This window comes from Eubalaena glacialis, chromosome 1, assembly GCF_028564815.1.
Source record: "Eubalaena glacialis isolate mEubGla1 chromosome 1, mEubGla1.1.hap2.+ XY, whole genome shotgun sequence".
Classification (NCBI taxonomy): domain Eukaryota; kingdom Metazoa; phylum Chordata; class Mammalia; order Artiodactyla; family Balaenidae; genus Eubalaena; species Eubalaena glacialis.
In genome coordinates, this window is record NC_083716.1 from 4,514,888 (window position 1) to 4,533,802 (window position 18,915).

At 52.8% G+C, this 18,915-nt stretch overlaps 1 protein-coding gene across 5 annotated transcripts in view; it reads right to left on the reverse strand.

The window, feature by feature from the left end:
• PTPRE (protein tyrosine phosphatase receptor type E) overlaps positions 1-18,915 on the reverse strand; it is a 161,641-nt gene that overhangs the window by 27,456 nt on the left and 115,270 nt on the right. For 3 of the 5 annotated variants that reach the window (XM_061192077.1, XM_061192057.1, XM_061192067.1), the window contains 4 exons: positions 14,093-14,211; positions 6,696-6,786; positions 6,367-6,440; positions 4,228-4,364 (listed from right to left, as the gene is read on the reverse strand). In XM_061192077.1, the coding sequence (XP_061048060.1) occupies positions 4,228-4,364; positions 6,367-6,440; positions 6,696-6,786; positions 14,093-14,204 (414 nt within the window). In that variant the 5' untranslated portion in view covers positions 14,205-14,211. Of the gene's footprint in view, positions 1-4,227; positions 4,365-6,366; positions 6,441-6,512; positions 6,548-6,695; positions 6,787-14,092; positions 14,212-18,915 lie in introns of those variants that run through there. The other 2 variants (XM_061192095.1, XM_061192087.1) reach the window with 2 other exon arrangements.

Consider the following 18,915-nt stretch of genomic DNA (forward strand, 5'->3'; position numbering starts at 1 on the left):
TTGACAGTCAGATGAACCAGGGGTCACTGGGGTTAATATCCATCGAGTGTTTACGATGTGCCAGGCACTGAGGGAGGAGCTGGGTCACCTGCCTTCACAGCTTACCTATTATCAGGTGACACTAGGATCACTCCTGTTTTGCAGATGAGGAAAGAGAACCCCAGGGTGGCTGCAGAATTGTCCAGAGTCACCTGGCTAGCACGTAGCAGGCCGTGGGAGGGCACCTGGAGCTGGCACCTGGACCACGAGAAGGGCACTCGCTTCCTTAAGTGTAGGGACAAGCAAGGGCTTCCCTGCGTCCGGCTGTAAGTGCCCAGGAGACTGAGGCACAGCCTGGGATCAAAGCCAAGGCCCCGAGTCGGGTCTGCAGCCCACGGGGGCCCAGAGCCCCCTTCTCCCGGGTCGGGGGTTTCTCCATCACAGACCCAGCCCCGGCCAGCCATGTCCTCTTTCCCCACCACACCCAGTGGCCACAGGCAGAGGCTCTGCCAGGGCCAGTGTGGAGGCCAGCCCGGCGGGCACCTGGGCAAGGCTGGCGGGCAGTTCTCTGCCAGACCAGCGCCCCCTCCGCCCGGAGCTCTTGGCTCTTCATCGAGCTGTCTTAACACTGAGTTTCTTGATCAAACCTCAACGTGAAATTTGTAGCAACACTCTAGAGCCTTCTCTTTTTCACCCCAAAACTTTTCTGACCCCAGCACTGAAAATAAAAATGAGGCCTGAGACCATCGTGGGGGATGCATGATGTGCGTTTGTCAAAACCCACAGGATGTGCAGCACTGGACCCCTAACCCGGACTTTAGTTTGTAGTAACGAGTCAATGCTGGCTCATCAGCTGTGACGAGTGCAACACGCTCAGGCAAGACGTTAATCGCTGGGGAAACGGTGCAGGGAAAGATGGGGTATATGGGAACTTGGTACTTTCTGCACCATTTGTCTGTAAACCTAAATCTGCTCTAAAAAATGCTCTATTAAAACTAATAAATTAAAAAAACAAAACAAAACCAAGAAGCCTCCCTCTTCCTCTGAAGGTGAGGAAGGTGAAGGAGTGGCTGGAGGGGTCTGAGTGGTAAGGATGGACCCGGCTCTGCCACCCCCAGCCGTGTGGCCCCGGCAGCGACCGGAGAGCGGAACACGGAGATGGGGTGATGATCCTGACTCCGTGGGCGGGCAGCACAGAAGTTCACAGTGGAGGCGAAGTGCTCTGCGCCCCGGACTTATACCCCATGTCCAAGCACACAGAATGACCGCCCACACAGAGCAGGCCAGCACTTTCTCCTGCCGTCAGTCATGTCTGAGCTGCTCCAAAGGCACAGGGCTAATAAGAGAGCTCTGGGGCGGGTGCGGTCTGCCATAGCTGGGTAACCCCTGCAGCGCCCCGAGTGAGCCGTGCAGGGAGCAATTGGCTGATAACTACCTTGTGATTGATTGTCCGGTTACGTAAATTGGCTAAAGAGGGTTTGTTGGTTTGTTTGTTTCAGGTGACATCTTTAGGCACTGGGCTTAAAATAACCTGCTGGGACAGAGGCTCGTGGAAGAAGCTGTCTGGGGGGGTGCTTTTCCTCACCTGCAGGGACTTAACCGGGAGCCTGGAACAGACTTTGCTAGGTCAGCGTTCTACCATTGTGGGTGGAGAAGTCGTCCTGAGAAGGACGGCAGCTCAGACTCCCCTCGTGCGGACGCCGGGCTGAGCTGGGCACACACCTTACCTCTTTCACGTGTTAAGACACTCGCATGGGGGCTGGGAGGGCCTCATTTCATAGACGAGGACACTGAGGCAGACGTTAAGCATGTCGCCCGAGCCCTCCAGGCTGGTAAGAAGCAAATCTGGGGCAGGCGCCCAGGCCGCCCATCTCCAGCATCCACGCCTTGATCATCCCACTGAACGGATCCCAGTGCCAGGCCCTCTTTTACTTCATCAAGTTCACGGCAGCTTCCACTGGCCATACACACAAGTCCCAACTCATTTGGCTCGACTACTTTGAGGCTCATCCGTCTCCCTGCACAGTTTCTGGGAGAGGAGCTCAGGACAGAGGGTGAGAAAAGAGGAGGAAGAGGATCGAGGGCCCATCTCAAGCGTGTCCACCAATGGAGCCAAGAGCGGGCTGGTCATGGCAGCTGCGATGCTCTCAGTAGAGCCTGCCCTTCACTTGAGAGAGGAGCAAACTGGGGTCCAGAGGGGGACGTGCAGCTGCCCTGGGTCCCCTGGAGCCAGGACCAGGCTCCATGCTGCTGGACTCGACCCCTCGACCCTCTCTCCCGGCCCTTCCCTGAGTGGAGGCCGTGGGCAGGAGGGCAGCTGGGAAGGCTGCTCAGTGGCAGGGGTGGGGAGAGCAGAGCAAGGCACTTGCTTTGGTTGCAAAACTGAAAGGAGTACCCCAAAACCCAGGAATCAAGAAAAATCACATTCAAATTCAACATCTAAAAAAATCTAAATGCAAAAAAAAAAAAAAAAAAAAATCCATGATAACCAAAATATCAAACTTTTAAATAACGTCAGGATCAGCAACAGTGTGGTGGTAAGCCATGCCGGAACCTGGGGCAACAGGAAACACCAGAGTGACCCTGTCTTTATTTACAGTTGTGCTGTTTTGTTCATCATGGATTGCTTGCATTAATTTTGATTATTTTTAAAAGCTGCATGAAAATAGAATTTATCCAGATGACAGAGTGTTTTGGTGCCCCCTTAAATTTTGCACCTGGGACAAGTGCCTTACCTGCCCGACCCTCTTCCCGGGCCCTCGCTTTTGAGATGGTGGCACAGCCAGCGAGTTCTGACTCAGCTCTCCCTCGGCAAGGCCAGTCACCAGCCTCCACGTGGAGAAACACAAGTACAAGAGGAAATAGGACAAGAATGGACGTGGGGGAAATGGTCCTGTAGCTGCCAACTTGGATAGTCATTTTGAAAATGGAGAATTAACTTCTCTCGTCAGGCTGAGAGACTGCAAAACAATACTGCTTGGAGCTGTCTTTCACTATGACCTAATTTCTCAAAAAAGGGGATACATTTGGAAACAATTAAAAGGAAGCAAGATAAAGGCAGGTGAAGCTTGTGTTAAAAAATAAACAAAAGCACGGGTCTAAATGCGCCATCACCCCGCTGTGCCCTCGTGGGTTGCTGCTGGATGAAAAGTCACTTGTCTGCAGCAGGAGTCATGCTGTCTTTAGATGTCACAATGGTACAACTCTTTGCTGTTTACCAAGTCAGAGCCTCATATTTGACCTGTGAGGTCATTAAGGCATCCTCCCACCCCCGCCCCTTCACAGATGATGGAAGCTGTGGCTTCCAGGAGATGAACTGATGGGCCAGGTGGGGCTGCGGTGCCACAGGCAGGGCCAGGACCAGGTGGCCCCCCTGCTGGAAACCCGTCCTCTTTCAAGCTCAACACCAGCGCACGGCTATATACGATATGAGGAAGATGCATAAAAGAAGACTCAAAACACGATCAGGGATAAACACTGGACAGCCAAATCCGAGACAACACTTCCTGGTGTGTCTGTCTGTCTGCCTGTGCATCCAAGCATCTATAACTATCTGTCTACCTATCTATCTATCTATCTATCTATCTATCATCTATCCGTCTATCTATCTAGCAGATACACAATTCATGGGACATTAAATTAAAAAATTAGCAACACAAGGGGAGGTGTCATTAATGTACATTTGCATTTTTGTTGATAGTTAGTAGGATCGGTTTGCTACCACCGGGCTGGACCAGTTCGTCACATTCATCTTAGCTGTTGCCATCACTAAGTTCATCCAAAACAGCGGTAGCAGGATGAACACAATGACTTGGGCAGAATCAAAGGGCTGTCCAGGCAGAGCTAGTGTCCCCTCAAGGCAGTCCCTCAACTGTTTAGTTGATCTTGTGCAGGATGGTCTGGGGGCTCCTTTGCTCTCAGCGTGAAATTGTTATCCTGTGGTCCACTCAGGCCCTGGTCTTGCACATTATCGAGATAACAGTGTTTTCGTCACACCTGATTTTAGAACATGGCACTCGGGGTGTCTGAGCTGGAAGGAGGTTCTGAACCTCTTCCTCGACCATCTCACCTTATAAATGGGAATGAGGGTCATCACGGCAGAAACCAGGCTTCCCTGGAACCCCGTTTTTGGGACAGTGTCTCAATGGATGCAAGCATTCTGAGCCTTTGGGCTAATTTATCCTGAAACACAACATCCCATGTCCCAGCGCCCTTCCAAGTGACAAGAAAGAGGGGCCCCAAACTCACATTGAACTCCTCCCGAAACCTCTTGCAGTCATCCGCCGACCGGACCCGGATCTCCTCTTCCAGGTGCCCCACGGGGATAGGCAAGTACTTCTTGGGCCCCGAGGGGGACCTGCTGAGAAGCATCACCCTTTGCTGCTCTGTGGGATCAACAGAAATACAGGGCTTATTAAGCCATATTCCCAGATGGGTGACATTAACCAGACAGACAGACAACGTTCCTGGGGAAATGACACAGCTGGAGGGGGGTGGTCGTCTCAGATCATGAGCAGCTGAATGCAAGATCTGTCTCTTTTTTTTTTTTAAAGATTTTTTTAAAAAATTAATTTATTTATTTCTTTTTGGCTATGTCGGGTCTTCGTTTCTGTGCGCGGGCTTTCTCTAGTTGCGGCGAGCGGGGGCCACTCTTCATCGCGGTGCGCGGGCCTCTCACTATCGCGGCCTCTCTTGTTGCAGAGCACAGGCTCCAGATGCGCAGGCTCAGTAGTTGTGGCTCACGGGCTTTGTTGCTCCGCGGTACGTGGGATCTTCCCAGACCAGGGCTCGAACCTGTGTCCCCTGCATTGGCAGGCAGACTCTCAACCACTGCGCCACCAGGGAAGCCCAGTCTGTCTCTTTTAACACACGCTGATCACTCATAGTGACAGACGGACGCCCCTCTGGCTGGTGTCCCCTGCTCTTACCAACCAGAGATGCCTCCTCTTCCCAGCTCACTCACCCACCCAGCCACCTCTCCTTCCCTCCAGGCCCTGCTCCTTCCACAAGGGATTCAGGTGGCTTCACACTCCAGCTCAACTGTCCAGGTTTGAAATGCAGCAGAATAACGATAGGTTTCTGGGCGCAAATTGGTAACAGGCTGGGAATCAGTTCCGGTACAACTCTCCCGCAGCCTTGTCTTCTTTGTAACAACTAGTCCTGGTTACTCAAGCCCCATAAGCTCCAAGAGAAATAAGAGAAACCACTGCTGTTTTGTTTTTTTTTTCGGAGTGGGGAGGGGCTGGCGGCACTGAAAAGGAGAAGGGCCAGACTTCAAGGGTGTCCCCCGGACAAGCCGCTTTCACAAATTCAGAGTGAGACAGCAAGCGACATCCTGGCATGTGCTTCTCTTCCTAGGGAATGAGCTGCTGTTCTCGACAAGGTCAACACTACTTTGCAGAAGGGCCTGTCCCCACCTGCAGAGCTGTTCTGAAGGCCAGCCAAGAACTCCCTCCAGGGCTCATTCCTCCTGAGACAGACACTCTAGGATGAGCAAGCCGCCTAACCAGTCCCAACCTCTTCCTCCCATCCGGGCTGTTGGGACATGCAGGGCAGGGAGAAGGGGGCAGGAAGGTGGCGCCTGGAGGCCACGTGTCATCATGGTACCAGGGTCACGGGTCCCCCAGCACGGCAAAACTGCCCTCCCGGGTCTGGCTGGGGTCCTTTGCTGCTGATATTCTTTGTCGTGTGCCGGGTCGGTTTTGTAATTCATCTGAAGTCTGACGGCACCCCTGCTCCCCCAAACCACGGGACAATCAGGCAGCAAGCTGACTGAGGAAGTTGTAGTCACTGGTGTGAAAAATATTTTTAACAGCCTCTGCCTCACATACCTTTCTTGAACATCTCAACGCGTGGGAAGAAAACCAATGTGCCTTTGTAAGCAGAATTTACAAGTTTGTAGCTGAATTTGGAACCTCAAAGAAAGGTAGGAAATTCCCCCTGAGCTACCCTGAGCCTCCCTGCTAAGCACGTTGGTACATCAATCCCCTTCTTGTAGCTGATCGGAAAACTGCGCATTCCTGGGGGGCCCTTTCGAGAACTGTAAATTATGAGCCCACCTGTCTCATCTTAGGACGATCTAAGACTTACTGATAAATGTTATATGTTGAAATCCTGGAAAAACGACAGGATATGAACAGTGTCTCCCCCAAAGCCACAAACTGAAATGCCTCAAACGTCTGTTTCACACCGGAGAGAAAATGACACAAGTTCTGAAACCGGGAAACTCCGGTTATAAAGGACGGCATGATACCAGGTAAAGCCAGATGAAAGTCGCAAAGCCGGAGGAGTTCATCATTTAAGTGTTAAGGTGTTAGGAAGGCACGGCACCCGCCCCCCCCCCCCCAGGCCCGGCCCGGCCGGGCCCGGCCCGGCCCATCCCCCTACCTTGCTCTTCTAGGATTCCGTTTGGCATCTTCTTGTCGTTGGAGCTGACCACCGCCTTCCTCTGCTTCCTGAACCTGAGAGACACAGACGCGTTAGGTGTCAGCACAGGGAGCTTGCCGAGAGCCCAGAGCCCCGGGGATACCCACCAGGTGAGCCGGGAGAAGCTGTCCCTGCCGCTCATGGCTGGGCCACTGCCCTGGCCCCTCGGCCCCGCCCCCGCTCTGCCCTCTGCCACCCGGCCAGCCCCCGCCGGCTCATCTGCAGCCACAGCCTCGCGCATCATTTCCTCCCCAGCAGGTCTGGGTGAGTCAGCGCCCCGACACTCCTACCTGAAGACGTAGGCCGCGAGGAGCAGGCAGAGCAGCAGGGGCAGCAGCAGCCAGGCCAGCAGGGGCTGCGGCGCGCCGGGGGCCGGAGGGCCTGGGGGACAGAAGCAGGTCCCCATCGGGACTCGAGGCACGAGGGAAAGCGGGGGCTGGGCAAGGAAAGGTTCCTAACACCAGACCTCACGGTTGGCAAACACCCTTCCTCAACAGTCCTTCTTCCTGGACACCAAGACCTCACTTTACAGTTTGCAAAGTAGTCACTCCCTCTCAACCCTTCTTCCCGGACACCAGAACCCCATTTTACAGTTTGCAAACTCCCTCCTTCATCTGCCCTTCTTCCTGGACACCAGAACCCCACTTTACAGTTTGCAAACTCCCTCCTTCATCTGCCCTTCTTCCTGGATACCAGAACCCTACTTTACAGTTTGCAACTCAGTCCACCATCCTGGTCCATTGGGTCCACAAAGGCCCCTCTACTTAGATGAGCAGCGTTGACAGCAGGAAGAACCTGAGCTGAGGGTCTGATGACCTGACGTGTCCAAGGCCCCCTGCTGCTGGGCAGTGAAGGCCCAGACCCCCGTGTGACCTGTTTCCCCAGGTCCCGGGGCACCTGTCCCTGCCCCTAACGGGAGGTGGAGGAGGGTGGGAGTGCAGATGCCCTGCTGCTCTGTCCCAGGACAGTGGCCCGTGGTCGCGTGGTGACCCAGCCTCCCAGAGCCGTGAGCTCCCGACCTCACCCGCCCAGAGGAAAGCTGGTGCCCAGGCACCACCCGCGCTCCCCTTTCATCTGTCTTTCCTGGACCAGAAGGGCCCACATCCCTGGACCCAACGTGGCCACCCTGTGGCTGCCCAGGGCCTGGCACGCAAGCCCGAATTCCAGGGGGCTCTGGTGGCCTGGCCGCCACCCTCAGACTCCACCCCTCCCCCAGTGCTCTGACTCAGCTCCTGTCTCCTCAGACTGTCCTGCTGCCCCCTCCTCACCAAAGTGTCCTCGCTCGCCAAGGAGGACCTCAAAGGCCCCTCGCCCACGAAGCCCACTCAGCTCCCCTCCAGCGGATCCCAGAGGGGCTCTGTGTGCCTTTAGCACAGGCCCTTTTCTCCTGGGGTGAACAGGCCCGGGGGGGCCCGCCTTCACCCCTGTTTCAGTGGAAGCCCCTGGAAGGCACGACTGGACCGTCATCACTTTGAGTCACAGAAGTACCAGCGGGGCCCCTGAGCCCAGCGGGGGCTCCACAGCCCCGCAGCCCCCCGTCTTGCTCCCCTCCCCACGTATCCCAAAGGTGTGACGGGCCTCTCACCCCTGGGCCGGGAGCTCCCCGCCTGGGCCCTGTGCCGACGCCGGCACGCTGTGGGTGGTCCGTGCTTACGCTCCTAATAAACGAAGGACTGTTCCCGACCTGAGCGATGCTAGACGCAGAAGTATTACACGCTGAGGACAGTGGTGACGAGGTGACCTCAGCCACCGTAAACCTGGCCGACCTACGAGACGCCCTCGTTCCAGGCTGCCCCAAGGCCCCTCCCATCTGAGCTAGCGATGCTCACAGACCACTGTGGCTGCACTGGGAGGCGGGGGTGCCAGGCTGAGCGCCCTGCTTAGTCCCTCCTCGGGAGCCCCTCCCGCTCCAGAGGCTCCTCCCCGACCCTGGGAGCTGACCTGCCTGTGGCCTCCCTGCCTGCAGCTCCTTGGAGCACCCCCGAACCCTGCCAGGGCCTTGGAGCAGCTCAAGCCCAGACTGATGGGGGAGACGCCTGCTACCAAGGGGCAGAGCTGGGCCCAGCCCCAGAGAGGGCCTGTCTGCTTCATAACCGCCCCTCAGCTCCATCCCTGCCCGTCCGGATGCAGCCGCAGAGCCCGGCAGGTGCCCTTCTAATCTCCCGGGGCGTCCCTTCTGTTGAACTCCCCGCTTCTGCATTTGCTCAGCTTAACCCTGGCAGTGACTGACGCGCCAGCTCATAGGCCCGAGGGCGGGATGGGCCTAGCTGAGCGTGCAGGCCTGCCGGGATCACAGACAGCCCACCCCTGGGGCCGCCAGGGGCTCCAGGGTCCAGCCTCCACTCTCATGCTGCCCGGAGTCAAGGCTGCAGTTACAGACGTGGGCAATTCCACGGCACATCCTCAAGGAGCGGGGCTGAATGACCCAAGGCCCCCCGAAAGGGGCCATGCACCCGGACAGAAGCGATGGGCCACAGGGACAAATGGGTTTCCCTGCTCAGGGTCTCTGTCAGTTGTCAGCAGCCGCCTCTGTTCTGGAAGACAGAGGTCAGGCGGGAACAGCCAAGGACGAGCAGGCCCCGTGGGGCTCAGGCAACTGGCGGGGTGTCCATGCCCTGTCTGCGGGGCTGGCCGTGTCTTAGCCCCAGCCCACGGGGGCCAAGGAGAGGTGCACGGGGCATGCTCAGTTCTTCCAATTTACCGAAGGAAGAAATCTATATTTTTACGTAAAAATTATCTGATTTTTAAATATTGGTAAGCAATTCAACCCAAATACAATTTTGAAAACCAACGTGGGTCAGAAAAACGCTCTGCAGGCTGAGCTGCGTTCCCGGGCACCAGTGGGCTCCCGAAGGGAAGTCAGGGTGATGACTAAGAGGAAATTCGAGTCTCTTTCTGTTTTCATTTCACGCTGATGTGACTCAGACTGGGTGGGGCTGAGGATCAGGGTTGGGGAGCAGAGGGGGGCTCTCCTGGAGGTAAGTACCCTGGTGGTCCACTGGGAGCAGCCTTCTCCCCAAATCTCCTCCAATTCTATGCAGCCAATGCTCCAAGTCAGGTGCGTATGGATGTTCATGCAAATTTATGCAGATGCACGCCTGAGAAGTGTGCACACGTGTGTGTCGGCTTACACGGAATCTGGTCCTGGAATTTGAAAGTCGGGGGCTGCCGTGTGAGTTCTGACCTCAGTCATGCACCTGCACACTTAAACTTGTGCGGATCGCCCGCTGTGCTGGACGGCCCTGTGAGGTGAGGGTGGGCAGCAGTGGGTGGGGAGGCCCCTTGGTTCCCCCCCTCAGCCCTAAAGAGTTCTGTGTAAGGCCTTGACAAAGGGACCCCCCTTCTGGGGTCCCCTCTTGTAGTAAGGGGGGCACTGGATGATGTTCCTCCAATGCAGACCTGCTCTGCCTTGGGGGTCCCTGGGGGAGGGAAGCGTTGGGGCAGGGGTGGGAGAGAAGAGGAGGGAGGGGAAGAAGGTGGCAGAGCAGCTGTGTTCTGGTTGGGGGCGGGGGGGGGGGGCAAGGTCCCAGCAGGACCCGCTGTTTACAAGCAGAGGGCGCTTTACAAGGCTGCTCCCACCCTGTACCTTGCGCGTTTTGCTGGGTTCTGGTCTACAGGAGCAACACAGGGGTCCAGGCCTGCTGCAAAATGTTCAGACCGAACACAAAACAGTCACGGGCAAGAGACATCCCTTCTTGTTCCCAGAGTTACACGCTGTTAAACTCGTGGGGTGTATCTGCCCTGACATTTTCCCTACACATTTACATTCATAAACCTACAGGTTCGCTGATAACTGGAGTCCTAACTACTCTCTCATCACATCTAAGACTCCACGGATCGTAAGATGTGCTATTACTTTATGAACCACTAAGAAAGGAAAAAAGATATTACGGCACACTTCAGGATACAGTGATGTGAAATGTGGGGGAAAAAAAAACAGATGAAATACGGTATCTGGCAGCTCTGAGACTTGCCTTTCTCGTTGGTTCGTCTGTCTTGGAGAGTTTCAGTGTCAGCACACAGGAGCCTCTTCATTTTGTTTAACTGCCCCTTGAATTTCCACTTTTTGCATAAACCAAGATTTGGATGGACACTTAGGTTGTTTCCAACTTTTTGGCTGTTACCTACAATTCTACAGCTCATGTCGACATCTTTGTGTATCTCACAAGGGTTTCTGTAGGCGAGCTCCTGGAAGTGGACCCTTTGTATTCTGTCCACACACATTAAACTGTAATAGAAACTGCAAATTGCCAACCTCCAATGTTTCCGCCTTCTACACTCACCTAGAGTGTACGATGGAGCCTATTTCTCCCAGATATTAGTAATTCTTTTAATTTCTGTCAATCCGATAAGTAAAATAATACCATTTAAATTTGCATTTCCCTAATTTCTAGACGGTTAGGCATCTTTTCATGATTCACAAACATACTTAATTAGATATTCATATTTTGCCTGATCAAATTTTTTACCATTTTCCTACTGTCTTTTTTTGTTTCTTGTTAATGTTTAGGAATCCTTCATATAATCTGGACGATAACATTTTGCTATACAATTTATAGATATTTACCTTCAACTACTTGTGTAAAATAATGTCTCCTGATGATTATTTAATACATTTTGTTCGGTGAGCAAACGAAATGATTTCCGGTTATTTTGGAACACACTGGCAAAGTGCTGTGATCGTCCCAAATGATGCTTCATCCTTCTTTGTGGGAACAGATGAAGTTTCAAAGGGCACCTCACACGGTCGGTCAGGTGTCCTCCGGAATTCTAGGCCACAGGAGCCCATCTACTCACATAACAGGGGCCCTGAGCCAGATGATTTCCCTCTTGGAAGTGACCAGCAGCCACTGCCAAGCATGCAGAGGCTGCAGCAGGTGACTTTCACATTCGTTCTGGTGGGCACCAGGTCATACAACTGTCCCGCTTCCTGTAAGGACACCTGACAGCCACAGCCAATTATCAGCCAAGCATTTTATTTTTAAGTGAACCCAGGAGTGGGGAGCCCGTCACCCTGACGGTGACCACAGCGCCATCTGCAGGTGCATTCACACAGCTGCAGCGTTTCTTCCCTACTTTTTGGGCAGAGGATGCTCTGCCTAGTTGGATGTTTTGTTAAATGTTCCTGCAGGTGTTGGGCACTGGGCCAGCAGAGGCCAGCTCCTCTCTGCCCATCCCAGGGAAGCAATGTCCCGAGCATCCCAGGCTGCAGTGCTCCGCCAATGACCTGGCTCCCAGAGGGCCGGCTTGAAACGAGGCAGCATGACGAGCGCGGTTTCTGTTTGCTGGGGCTTCTGGTCTTTCTCTTCTGTGGTTTTGAATTTCTCTGGGGTTTCAATGCGAAGAGGGTGCTGCTCAGTGCAAAAGATGGTCGGGAGCCTAGAAGGGCTCTCCTAGCTGGGGGCTTAGGTCAGCAGGGAGCCTCACTTGTCCCTGCTCTTAGGGCCTTTAGGATGTTTGTCCAGGGTTAGGAAATCACGTAAAGCCCTCCGGCTGGATGGGGATTGAACTCTTGACCCCAGGCTGAATGGTGTCAACTCTAATCACCTTGGCCAACTTTTTTCGGAGGGAAGTTGATAATTTTTGTTTTCCTGAAGGTTTGTAATGAGTAAGTTGTGATGCTTAATTTCATATGTCAACTTGACTGGCCACAAAATGCCCAGATATTTGGTCAATATATCTGAATAACCTGGGTATTTCTATAGCGAGGCCATTTGGATGAGATCCAGCATTTGAGTGGGTATTCTGAGAAAAGCAGATTGCCCTCTGCACTGTGGGTTGGGCCACATCCAATCAGTTGAAGGTCCGAATAGAACAAAAAGCTGGAGCCTCCCGTGAGTAAGAGGGAATTCTTCCTGCCTGACTGCCTTCCAAGTGGGGCATCACTCCTTCTGTTTCTACAGCAGCCTGACAGTCTTCAGACGGAAACTGAAGACTGGCAGTTTCCATAGGAAGACTGGCACATGGGCTCTGCAGATTTTGGACTTACCAGCCTCTGCAATCATGTGAGCCAATTCCTCATAATAAATATAGATATAGTTATATATCTTATGGATCCTGTTTCTCTGAAGAACCCTGACCGATACACCAAGTGATACCCTATCAGAGAATTCCTTGAGTTTTATGTCTGGGAGTCTTGGGGGAAGGAGGGGATGGGGATGGGGGTGGAGACCGGCAACAGGCCTGGGTGCAGAGCGGAGGCCCAGCCCCTGCTGGTTACAGGCTCCTGCTGATTCTGCCGTGGGATGGAGCTGGCAGACACAGACAGGCCTGCAAGTCTACCAGGGAGGCACGGGGGTGCCCAGGAAAATCCATATCAACTCCTTGGGGATCTGGAGCCCACCCAGCTGGGCCTCCCTCTGTATCAGGCACATGTCCAAGAAGGAGATACCAAAAGATACTGAACAGCCAACTCTCGGTTAAGAGTCTGGCCGGATGACCTACGACATACTCTCCCGCTAAAAACGGCCAACATTGAGGAGTCCTCTACACCCCAGCGTGGTTATCTCTCTTAATCCTCACAGCACTGCTAAGAACTGGGTACTGTTGTCACCTCCATCTACAATCGGGGATACTGAGGCACAGAGAGGGTCAGTGACTTACTCAAGGTCACTCAGCCACTAAGCTGCAGAGCTGGATGTGAACCCAGGTGGGCAACTCAGGGGCATTTGCCCTTGCTTCTCTTCTCTCCCTCTCCTCCTCTTCTTTTAACTTTGCATTTTTGCATTTACATTGTTTTATTGAGGTAACATTTCCAAGCTATAAAACACACCCATTTTAAGCATACAATTCAATGACTTTCAGTAAATTCACAGAGTTGTGCAGCCATCACCACAATCCATCACCACCACTTCTCCATCAACCCACTAAGATCCCTCCTGCCCATCTGTGGTCACTCCCCGTCCTGCGCCCAGCCCCAGGGATCTGCCCCCAGGGATCTGCCTATCCCGGGCATTTCACATACATAGAAAATACAACATGTGCTCTTCCCTGTCTGGTCACCTTGCATGTTTCTGAGATCCACCCATATTGTCTCATGTATCAGGCATTCTTTTTTCCTTTTCTCCTTTTTAACTTTCAAAGTATAAAAACGGTGAGAGACTAGAGTAACGAACCCCCATGTATCTGCCTCCTGACATTCTTGGATCAACTGCGTGCGTCTGTGGCCTGCCCCGCGACTCATTCTTTTCCAAGTCACTCCTAGACATCTTGTCGCTTCAGCTGTCAATATTCAAGTATGCGTCTCTAAAAGGTACGGACTCATTTCTTAAAATAAACCTAACTACTATACCAATATCTCGCCCCACAATATTAATTTCTTAATGAATGTCATCAACTATCACACCGGCATTTAAATATCCCCTACTGACTCATCCATGTTTGTTCAGGGCTGGTTTGAGTTGGGTTCAGCACTACGGGCGGCCATCCTGCCCTCCGCCCCACCAAGCTGACACCGACTCTCAGCCCAGGGCAGGGGTGGGAGGTTATGTCCGCTGCCTCCTGAGTGCTCAGCTTTGCTCCAGTGAAATACGGAGCAACTGTTCTCCGAGCCAGCCTGCTCTACAGGCGTGCAATGTCAGAAGCACACTTCCCACTTACCTGCCCATCACCCCGCAAGGTCATCAGGAGGAGGGGCAGTGGGCAGTGCGGGCGGGAGGGCAGGGAGGAAGAGGCGGGGGGCCCTTACCTGCGGTCGTGGAGGTCCAGTTGCTCTGCGCGGTGGTGGTCTCGTTGCCCTTGAAAGCCTTGGCGAGGGGCAGGCTAACACCGGCCAGCAGGAGCGGACAGAAGGGCTCCATGGCGACCCTGGAAGAGGCAGGATGGGCTCAGAGGACTCGCCCACCACCCACCTGGGGATGGCCAGCCTCCACCGAGGCGGGAAACTCAGGGAAGACACAGAGGACTAGGGAAGAAAAACAGTGGGCCGGGGATTGGGGTGACAGTGGGGACCCTTTGGGAGCGTGGCTTTGTCAGTCTGCGGTAGGGGGAGACGTCTTTGTACCGGCACGATTTCTACCTGCACTTGGGAAGTAGCCTCACCTTAGAACAAGCCAGGTTAGTAACTCCATAACTACCCTCAGGTTATAAAAGCTCCTGCTGTTCAGGTTACTTTCCTTTTTTGTTTGTTTGTCTGTTTCAGGAGGGAGAGAGGAGGCCAAAGACCTGGAGGTGCCAGGGGAGAATAAACTCTTAAAACATCACGAGGTCTGGGATTCTGAGAGGCAGCTTCACAGACCCTCCAAGAGGCCCGGTCACCTTGACTTGAGGACTGCCAACGACAGTAACTTGTTGAACGTGTAGGAACATTTCGCTGTGCCCGTGGTGACACAGTGGAATATTTCTGTGTTGCATCACAGCAGCCCAGAGATGCATCAGCGCCCTCGGTCACGTAGCCTGTGGTCACAGGGCTGGGGGGCTGGAAGGGGGGTCCAGCCACCTGCACAGGGTCCCCGTTTGCTATCCCTCGGCCACAACCACAACTACACCCCGGCCCTTATTCCGGGTGCCTGCCTTGAGTACCTCCTACCTGAGCTACAGGAAAAGGTCCCCAAAAACCTCCAGCGCCCGGCCGTCCACCAGTCCCGCACTCCGGAGCCTGATTAACTGTCGTGAAGCTCAGCTCAGTCCCCTGCCTCGTGAGGTGTGAACAGTGACTTGGGGATGAAGAGCTGGCGTCATGTCACCGCTCCTCTGAGCCAGGCACTTTGCCCGCAGCTTTCCTGGATCGTCTCATTTAACCTTCACGACTCCGGGCTGATGGCCTTGCATCTGGACTCTGCTCCGGTCTGAGCTCTCAGGGGAAGCAGAGGGAAGCCCCCTCCTGGAGGAGGGGCCATGGTCAGCTCATCTCTGACAGAGCCTTGGGCACCTCGGGGATGGGGGAAAGTATTTATTGGGTGGATGGGCAGACGTGCTGGGCAAACCCAGACTGCAACGCGGCTCAACACAGAAAAAGGCTCTTTCGCCCAGGAGACCTGCCGGCGGTCACCTGGGACCCCCTACCCAGCGCTCCGTTTTGGCAAGACACCACAAATCCTTGGGAATCATGACAGTGACCTCTCGGTGGTATAGAAACCCCTCCCGAGGGCTCCCTGCAGCTGAAGGTGGGCAGCGGCACCTGCCAGGTGGGATCTGGTTCTGATGATGCAGGCGTGCCCTCCCTCCCGGACGCCCTCCTCCGTTTCCATCCACGAGCCCTGTCCACAGTCAGCCTGGGCGCCCGGCCCTACAGATGGCACTTTCCTGCAAGAAGCCTCCCTCGGGAATACAAATGGACCAAAGCCAAGAAACACTTGTAATTAGAGAAGGCTCTGAATGAACGCAAAAAAACCCAATCATTTTCCAGCAATCACCACTATTAAAATGAAACCATTCTGAGCACATTATGACAATTATCCCAGAACAACTACCGCAGTCACGATCAACACTTTCAGTTCCTTCTTCTTTTTTGTTTCCAAAACATATTTTAGATTTGCAAAGTGAGCCATACATGCAAAATAGCTCTCGTTCTGTGAACACCTACTGTGTGCTAGACCCTTTCTATGGGTATCACCCTCACAGAAATCCCTCCAGGACTGAGAAACTGAGGCCGCACGGGGGAACTGGTCCACATCCAGTCCAGAGGAAACGCAGGAGCCGCTATTCCAATCCTGGGCCACTGGAGACAAAAGCCCTCAACCCCTGACAGGCACTCTGCATACAGTGCATTAAAAAATTGTTATTGAGCACTGTTACGATACTCTTAATATACGGATAAAGAAGATGTAGTACATATGTACAATGGAATAGTACTCCTTTTTAGAAGGAAATAATGCCATTTGCAGAAACATGGATGGCTCTAGAGATTATCATATTAAGTGAAGTCAGTCAGACAGAGAAAGACAGATATCACATGATATCACTTATATGTGGAATCTAACAAAATGATATAGATGAACTTATTACAAAAGAGAAACAGACTCACAGACATAAAAAAACAAACTCATGGTTACCAAAGGGGATAGTGGAGGTGGGGAGGGATAAATTAGGAATTTGGGATTAGCAGATACATACCACTATATGTAAAATAGGTAAACAACAAGGACCTACTGTATAGCACAGGGAACTCTACCCAATATCTTGTAATATCCTATAATGGAAAAGGATCTGAAAAAAGTGTATGTAAAATATATAAATATAATATACATAAAACTGAATCTCATATGTTTGAGAATATATGTATATAACTGAATCACTTTGTTGTACTTTGCTGTACACTTGAAACTAACAATATTGTAAATTAACTATACTTCAATAAAAATGAGAAAAGGAAATGAGATCACTAAAAAAATATATTTGAGTAAATTGTAGTGTAATTGATTAGAAAGTATTAATTGGTTTAATATAACCCAAAGAGGCAGAATTCCTAGGTGGAATATTTTTCTCTCCCGTGCATTAATTTAAAAACCCTCCCTTCTAAATGTTCAACGATCTAAAGGGAGGCCAGACAAGACCAGCTTATCAGCAGGAATCAGACACCATGAGGTCTGCAAGGGCCTCCTGGAGCAGCAGGTGATTTGCCCGGTGTGACCAGCAGAGGGCACTAAACGTTGCAGAATTCAAACCCAGCCCACCACCTAGAGTCCCTTAATCATAGCACTTAAGAGGCCAATGACAACTCGCCAGTCCCTGGCCGTTCACCCTCAAAGGGTTTGCACAAGCTACCTGATAAACAGACACGAATCAGTACAAAAATAATGCTTCAAACAGTAATTAAATCTATACTGACTTTGATTTGTATTTAATCAGTGCTTGTGTGCTCACCGAATGTGAAGTACTGTGGGGCATGAAGCACATTGCTCTCAAAACTCATCAAAACTGAGATGATCAAAACAGATTACTTCCAACAAAGCACACTTTATTTTTACACCCTTCAAAAGTCAGCCAGCTATACATTTGATTAAAATTGTCTTTTTTAAAACCCCATTTGATGCCTTTTTAATACCATTCTTCAGGAAATGGCTCTGGGGCAGGCAGCCCGCTTGGTCCTGGAGATGCAAAGATGAATACAGATCTGTCCCTGCCCTAAAGCAGCTCTCCTGAGCTGGAAGGACGAGTGGGAAACAGCTAGCCCTAAGACACCCACTCCCACGCTCTGGAGACGTGTGGGCACAGCACCAAGGAAGGAAGATGGGGGCAGTGATTCACCTGGGAGGTCACCAAGGCTCCCCAGAGGTGGAGGGCTAAGCGGTCCCTCCAGGACACAGAGGGGACGGACAGAGGCTTGAGGGAGACGACAGCACGACCTACTGTCCAGACAGTGGACGGTTTGTTCTGCTGGACCTCTGGTACGTGAAGGTAGCAGGGATGAGCAAGGCAGAAAGATGGGGCTGAGTTGAGAAGGCCCTTGAGTGCCATGGTAAAGCGTTTGGTTTGGTGTTAAAGGCTCATTTTCCATCAACAACCTAGACTATCAGAGTTCCCTCACAGTCTGGTGGTTAGGACTCGGTGCTTTCACTGTTGGGGCACAGGTTCAATCTGTGGTTGGGGAACTAAGATCCCACAAGCCTTGAGGTGTAGCCAAAAATAAATAAATAAAACCCTGCAAAACCAAAACAACCCCCCCCAGAAAACCTACATTATTAGAACCACTGGGGGCAATAAACAAAGATGCCAATTCCTGGGCCTAACTCCAGATTCCAGATGTTTGAAATCCAAATATATGGGCAGTGATGGGTTTTACATAGACTAAAGCTGAAAACCTTGGCTCTGAGCAATGAACCGTCATGAAAGTTTCGAGTGAGCACCGGAAGCCATCAGGAGCCACTGCTAAGATGGGGGGGAAGGGGGGGTGATTTAGCCTTTGCTGCCCCAGGATGGTCCTGGAGCATGGGCTTCACCTGGGAGCTGGTTAGGAATGCAGGATCCCAGGTCCCACCCAGACCTCTCACCCTGTCGAAGGTCCCTAGGTGGTTCCTATGTGCGTTACAATTTGAGATGTGCTGGTCTAGGCAATAGTGGGGCAGGTCTGGACTAAAGCAGGACCATGGGAAAGGAAGGCAGGCGGGATGTGAGGGGGGTTTCAAGGGTGGAATCCACGTGGATGGTAATCAGCTAGATGTGGTGAAGAGTGGGGTGTCAGAGGTGCTGGGATTTCCATCTTGGGAGGTGGATGGGAGAGGACATCCTTCATCAGCTGAGACAGGGGAGTGGGGTTCCGCTTTGGGGGGCTCCTATGACGTGTGACAGGCCAGCTGAGCTTCTGAGATAAAGTTCCTCACCCACCCTCACCGAAATCCCACGGGAAATGTCCTGCTGTCCTTGCAGTGGGACGACAAGTTGTATTTCAGGGGGCTGTGGGCCATTCTAGTGGAGGCCACCAAGAGGAGGGGGGTCTGGGGCTTGGCTGGAAGGGAGGGGTGGGCTTGAGTTCACTCCAAGGGTAAGTGGGAGGGAGACAGGTGAGGATGGGGTGCTTGGCTTAGGGACGGGAAGGGGAGCTGGGCGGGAGACCGGGCAGTGGCAGCGGGG